Source organism: Lolium rigidum, chromosome 2, assembly GCF_022539505.1.
Source record: "Lolium rigidum isolate FL_2022 chromosome 2, APGP_CSIRO_Lrig_0.1, whole genome shotgun sequence".
In the NCBI taxonomy this organism is placed as follows: Eukaryota; Viridiplantae; Streptophyta; class Magnoliopsida; order Poales; family Poaceae; genus Lolium; species Lolium rigidum.
In genome coordinates this window covers 253,201,310-253,208,612 of record NC_061509.1, presented here as the reverse complement: position 1 = coordinate 253,208,612, position 7,303 = coordinate 253,201,310, and the positions used below count along the sequence as shown (strand labels likewise).

Genomic DNA, 7,303 nt, shown 5'->3' with positions numbered 1-7,303 from the left:
CCTAGCTGAAAGGCGTTAAAGAAAAGCGCTTATGGGAGACAACCCATGTTTTTACTACAGTATTTTTGTTTTATATTTGAGTCTTGGAAGTTTTTTACTACTGTAGCAACCTCTCCTTATCTTAGTTTTATGTTTTGTTGTGCCAAGTAAAGTCTTTGATAGTAAAGTAAATACTAGATTTGGATTACTGCGCAGAAACAGATTTCTTTGCTGTCACGAATCTGGGTCTAATTCTCTGTAGGTAACTCAGAAAATTAAGCCAATTTATGTCAGTGATCCTCAGATATGTACTCAACTTTCATTCAATTTGGGCATTTTCATTTGAGCAAGTCTGGTGCCCTAATAAAATCCATATTTACGGACTGTTCTGTTTTGACAGATTCTGCCTTTTATTTTGCATTGCCTCTTTTGCTATGTTGGATGAATTTCTTTGATCCATTAATGTCCAGTAGCTTTATGCAATGTCCAGAAGTGCTAAGAACGATTGTGTCACCTCTGAACATGTGAATTTTTATTGTGCACTAACCCTCTAATGAGTTGTTTCGAGTTTGGTGTGGAGGAAGTTTTCAAGGATCAAGAGAGGAGTATGATACAATATGATCAAGGAGAGTGAATGCTCTAAGCTTGGGGATGCCCCGGTGGTTCACCCCTGCATATTCTAAGAAGACTCAAGCGTCTAAGCTTGGGGATGCCCAAGGCATCCCCTTCTTCATCGACAACATTATCGGGTTCCTCCCCGAAACTATATTTTTATTCCGTCACATCTTATGCACTTTGCTTGGAGCGTCGGTTTGTTTTTGTTTTTGTTTTGTTTGAATAAAATGGATCCTAGCATTCACTTTGTGGGAGAGAGACACGCTCCGCTGTAGCATATGGACAAGTATGTCCTTAGGCTCTACTCATAGTATTCATGGCGAAGTTTCTTCTTCGTTAAATTGTTATATGGTTGGAATTGGAAAATACTACATGTAGTAATTCTAAAATGTCTTGGATAATTTGATACTTGGGAATTGTTGTGCTCATGTTTAAGCTCTTGCATCATATACTTTGCACCCATTAATGAAGAAACACTTAGAGCTTGCTAATTTGGTTTGCATATTTGGTTTCTCTAGAGTCTAGATAACATCTAGTATTGAGTTTTGAACAACAAGGAAGACGGTGTAGAGTCTTATAATGTTTACAATATGTCTTTTATGTGAGTTTTGTTGTACCGTTCATCCTTGTGTTTGTTTCAAATAACCTTGCTAGCCTAAACCTTGTATCGAGAGGGAATACTTGTCATGCATCCAAAATCCTTGAGCCAACCACTATGCCATTTGTGTCCACCATACCTACCTATTACATGGTATTTATCCGCCATTCCAAAGTAAATTGCTTGAGTGCTACCTTTAAAATTCCATCATTCACCTTTGCAATATATAGCTCATGGGACAAATAGCTTAAAAACTATTGTGGTATTGAATATGTACTTATGCACTTTATCTCTTATTAAGTTGCTTGTTGTGCGATAACCATGCTTCCGGGGACGCCATCAACTATTCTTTGTTGAATATCATGTGAGTTGCTATGCATGTCCGTCTTGTCCGAAGTAAGAGAGATCTACCACCTTAATGGTTGGAGCATACATATTGTTAGAGAAGAACATTGGGCCGCTAACTAAAGTCATGATTCATGGTGGAAGTTTCAGTTTTGGACATATATCCTCAATCTCATATGAGAATAATAATTGTTGCCACATGCTTATGCATTAAAGAGGAGTCCATTATCTCGTTGTCCATGTTGTCCCGGTATGGATGTCTAAGTTGAGAATAATCAAAAGCGAGAAATCCAAAATGCGAGCTTTCTCCTTAGACCTTTGTACAGGTGGCATAGAGGTACCCCATTGTGACACTTGGTTAAAACATGTGTATTGTGATGATCCGGTAGTCCAAGCTAATTAGGACAAGGTGCGGGCACTATTAGTATACTATGCATGAGACTTGCAACTTGTAAGATATAATTTTCATAACTCATATGCTTTATTACTACCGTTGACAAAATTGTTTCATGTTTTCAAAATAAAAGCTCTAGCACAAATATAGCAATCGATGCTTTCCTCTTTGAAGGACCATTCTTTTTACTTTTATGTTGAGTCAGTTCACATATCTCTCTCCACCTCAAGAAGCAAACACTTGTGTGAACTCGTGCATTGATTCCTACATACTTGCATATTGCACTTGTTATATTACTCTATGTTGACAATTATCCATGAGATATACATGTTATAAGTTGAAAGCAACCGCTGAAACTTAATCTTCCTTTGTGTTGCTTCAATACCTTTACTTTGATTTATTGCTTTATGAGTTAACTCTTATGCAAGACTTATTGATGCTTGTCTTGAAGTACTATTCATGAAAAGTCTTTGCTTTATGATTCACTTGTTTACTCATGTCATTACCATTGTTTTGATCGCTGCATTCATTACATATGTTTACAAATAGTATGATCAAGGTTATGATGGCATGTCACTTCAGAAATTATCTTTGTTATCGTTTTACCTGCTCGGGACGAGCGAGAACTAAGCTTGGGGATGCTGATACGTCTCCGACGTATCGATAATTTCTTATGTTCCATGCCACATTATTGATGATATCTACATGTTTTATGCACACTTTATGTCATATTCGTGCATTTTCCGGAACTAACCTATTAACAAGATGCCGAAGAGCCGATTGTCGTTTTCTGCTGTTTTTGGTTTCAGAAATCCTAGTAACGAAATATTCTCGGAATTGGACGAAATCAACGCCCAGGGTCCTATTTTGCCACGAAGCTTCCGGAAGACCGAAGAGGAGTCGAAGTGGGGCCACGAGGGGCCGCCACCATAGGGCGGCGCGGCCCAAGCCCTGGCCGCGCCGACCTATGGTGTGGGGCCCTCGTGTGGCCCCCCACGTTGCCCTTCCGCCTACTTAAAGCCTCCGTCGCGAAAACCCCAGAGGATAGAACCACGATACGGAAAACCTTACTGAGACGCCGCCGCCGCCAATCCCATCTCGGGGGATTCTGGAGATCTCCTCCGGCACCCTGCCGGAGAGGGGATTCATCTCCCGGAGGACTCTTCACCGCCATGGTCGCCTCCGGAGTGATGAGTGAGTAGTTCACCCCTGGACTATGGGTCCATAGCAGTAGCTAGATGGTTGTCTTCTCCTCATTGTGCTTCATTGTTGGATCTTGTGAGCTGCCTAACATGATCAAGATCATCTATCTCGTAATGCTATATGTTGTGTTTGTCGGGATCCGATGGATAGAGAATACCATGTTATGTTAATTATCAAGTTATTACCTATGTGTTGTTTATGATCTTGCATGCTCTCTGTTATTAGTAGAGGCTCGGCCAAGTTTTTGCTCTTAACTCCAAGAGGGAGTATTTATGCTCGATAGTGGGTTCATGCCTCCATTGATACCTGGGACAGTGACGAGAAAGTTCTAAGGTTGTGTTGTGCTTGTTGCCACTAGGGATAAAACATTGATGCTATGTCTAAGGATGTAGTTGTTGATTACATTACGCACCATACTTAATGCAATTGTCTCGTTGCTTTGCAACTTAATACTGGAAGGGGTTCGGATGATAACCTGAAGGTGGACTTTTTAGGCATAGATGCAGTTGGATGGCGGTCTATGTACTTTGTCGTAATGCCCAATTAAATCTCACTATACTTATCATGACATGTATGTGCACTGTTATGCCCTCTCTATTTGTAAATTGCCCGACTGTAATTTGTTCACCCAACATGCTTTTATCTTATGGGAGAGACACCTCTAGTGAACTGTGGACCCTGGTCCATTCTTTTATACTGAAATACAAATCTGCTGCAATACTTGTTCTTTACTGTTTTCTTGCAAACAATCATCTTACACACAATAGGTTAATCCTTTGTTACAGCAAGCCGGTGAGATTGACAACCTCACTGTTTCGTTGGGGCAAAGTACTTTGGTTGTGTTGTGCAGGTTCCACGTTGGCGCCGGAATCTCTGGTGTTGCGCCGCACTACATCCCGCCGCCATCAACCTTCAACGTGCTTCTTGGCTCCTCCTGGTTCGATAAACCTTGGTTTCTTTCTGAGGAAAAACTTGCTGCTGTGCGCATCATACCTTCCTCTTGGGGTTTCCAACGAACGTGTGAATTACACGCCATCAGAACCTTCATCAAGATAATTATTTGTAGATGTTGTCTAGCTAGCACACACCTCACTGAAAACTGAATATGAAGCCATATAAACTCAACTAACACTTCACCTGAAACTTGCACGCAGATCCGTTGTCAAATAATACTATTCTTCTTTTCATTTGGTGGTTTAGGGGGAATTTAGCTTAACAAAATATTTTGACAAAACACGAGCCCTATCTAAATTAGTAAAAACTAATATCCAAAAATAAATGAGGGTTAATTATGCATGGATAGTGCATAAACAATGAAACAAGTTAAGAAAAAATATTGAAGAATATCTACATTAGTATCTAATATTTAACCAGCTAACTATATTTGAAAATGCCGATTAGATAAAATTATAATATTAAAGGATGTCTCAATAAAAAATGAATGTTTGTGGTAAATGAGCTATAAATAAGTAAAAATGTTTACTATAAGTTTGTGAGGACCATTTAATGTAACAAGTTTGATGGATACCATTTCTAAAATTTACCAAAGGTGGCCAATAGATCCATAAACCAACCTTTAAGTGATAGTAATACACATTTCCACATTCAATTAGGCTTCTAGTTTCCCGTTAAAAAAAAATTTCTGCCGCATGCAGGTTGGCTTTTCAGCAGAGACTCAGCCGATTTTTGGAAATCTCCATGTCTACTCGCACAAAACAAGCGACCGAGAAAATAGACCGACGAAACGAGCGACCGAGAAAACTTCGTGTGACACTCAAAGAAAAGTCATGTCTATGGTGTGGTAATCTTGGTGCTACATACCTTTCTGCTAATACAGTTTTCACGAAACGAGCGACCGAGTAAACAGATCGACGAAAAAAAGATGAACCAAGCGCTGATTATGAAAAAAATTATGACGTCTAATGTTTACGGCTATTTTGCTTAAAAGAACGCGGAACCTAGCAGCACCTTACCGTGAGTATTTTACTGAAGTTACGAACTATGATAATTCACGATGTTCATAAACTCTTTGTAACATGTCACATTCAGAAAAATTAAACTCAATACCATATTACAAATGATAGTCTAACTCTTTGTAACATGTCACATTCAGAAAAATTAAACTCAATACCATATTACAAATGATAGTCTAGTATATCACCTGTTACGAACGGTCTCTAGTGCTTAGTGATTTACCTAAAAGAACATGAGAAGTTAGCATGTTGCAGTATATTGCGATCGGTCTGCAGCACTGTCACCATCAGGTGCATTCCTGCGGTGATGACGTCTCTTGTGGTGGTGGCGATGCCTCCTCCCTTCCTCTCCAGACTCGCCATACTTCCTGTGGTGGGTCCTCTGTCTCTTCCTACTCTTCCTGTCCCTCTTCCTGTCAGAGTCACGCTCGCTATCCTGATCTGAGCTCTGATGCTTCTTCCGCCCATCCTTCTTCTTATCCTTGGTGCTGCTGCTCCTATGTCGCCTTGTCTTCTTGTTATTCTCCTCGGACTGCTCCCCCCGGCGACTCTTTGCACGCTCCCGCTCAGCAATGATCTTCTCCAGCACGGGATCAATATCCGAATCAGAGGGATCGCTGTCAATGTCGTCCTTGTCAGAATCTTCCTCTTCAGCGTCAGAGGTTTTATTCTTGGCTTCGGCGAACTTGGCCTGCGCCTCGGCCACATTGCTGGCCTGCAGGATGTCGTCTTCTATGCCGATCGTCTTCAGGGACAGGAAGTTGCGGCACTGGAAGGTGAGGTGACCAACACGACCGCACTTCTTGCAGGCGCCCCGGGTGTCGTCGGCGTTGGAGGTGAGCCGGGCGACAATAAGGAGGCTCTGTAAGCTGGTGTAGGCGTTCACGGAGGAGCCGGTGGTTTCGTTGGCGGCAACGGCAGCGGCGGAGAAGGAGGATGAGGGAGCCTGGTGCTTGTTGTCCTCGGGAGCGTAGGGGTCGTAGCCGATGGCGCTCTGCCAGATGCCGTGCGTCTGCAACGCCGCGCTGCTGTGCACGCGGTTGTTCGCCGGCATGCGGACGCGCCCCGCCGTCGCCGGCATGTTGATCCGCTCGCCGGGTTAGGGTTAGGGTTAGGGCTTGGTAGGCGGGGAATTCTGGATCGTTTCTCTCGATCGAATTCGGGAGCGGATCGTCAGATAATTGTGTCCGCGTTTCACGGCGCCGGTTATAGTTTTTTTGGCCTTTTCCTGTTGCAGCGGTATGCTCATACACCAATACGTGTTTTTTTGGTTTCTGTTAAAAAAAACGTGTTAGTTTTTTTTCCTTTCATATAAGAGCAAGTACAATACAACTAAGCCTCTCACTTCTTTTTGACTTCTACGGTGGCTTAAGGAGGAAGCTTCTTCCTACCAACTTCTCCCAGAAACTCGGATTTCTAATTTGTTTGGGCTTATACTCGAATTTAGATTAAACTAGATTATAAGCCAAAACAAATTTGGGATTCGTGCTTCTGAGAAGCTTCTTCCAGCTAGCTACAACGATTAAAATAATACTCTAAATACGTCTTTGTAAGGTGAAGAATTCATGATTTGAGGACCGACGAAAATATCCGCAAATTAGATACGCTAAACAAAAACTGTAAATTTAAAAAAGAATAACTCAGGAGACTAAACATGTATTCCCTGTTCAGCGCGTACGTACAAAAGCGACTTGAATTTGCCTAAATTTGACCTAATTAAATTTGCTGCCATGGGAAAATTATATACCAAAAAATGGGTTCCGGGATGCTCACCGGAGCCTTTTGCTGTGGCGGGGAGGCGGCCACGGCCTCACTCGTCATTGCTGCAGAAGAGATTGCAGTAGACCTTCCCCTACTCCATCGCCTCTCCTCGGCCTTCTCCGCTTCGCAGCGGCTCGTCTCCGACACGAGCCCTAAGACGGTGCGGAGGTGATTATCATTGACGAAGTCACCGGAAGTCACCGGGCCCGAAGTTGGCCACGTCGTCGAGTGTGGGAAGGATACACGCGAGCTCCGCATCCTCAACCTCCATCTTCACCGGCACTGGCTGCAGTGGCACGTGCGAGGTCGACGACGAGGAGGCGGCGGCCGAGGAGGCGACGCGGCGGCGGGAGAAGCTGGACTCCTACCGGTAGAACATGTGCGACGACGCGAGCACGTACTTCGTCTATCGGTATGACCCATGGAGGCGCGCCA

At 43.0% G+C, this 7,303-nt stretch overlaps 1 protein-coding gene across 1 annotated transcript; it reads right to left on the bottom strand.

Moving 5' to 3' along the window:
• Positions 1–5,348: 5,348 nt before the first annotated feature.
• LOC124690780 (CAX-interacting protein 4-like) lies at positions 5,349–6,188 on the bottom strand. The gene has a single exon (XM_047224117.1). It carries the CDS (start codon positions 6,186–6,188, stop codon positions 5,349–5,351), a length of 840 nt encoding a protein of 279 aa, XP_047080073.1.
• Positions 6,189–7,303: the final 1,115 nt, after the last annotated feature.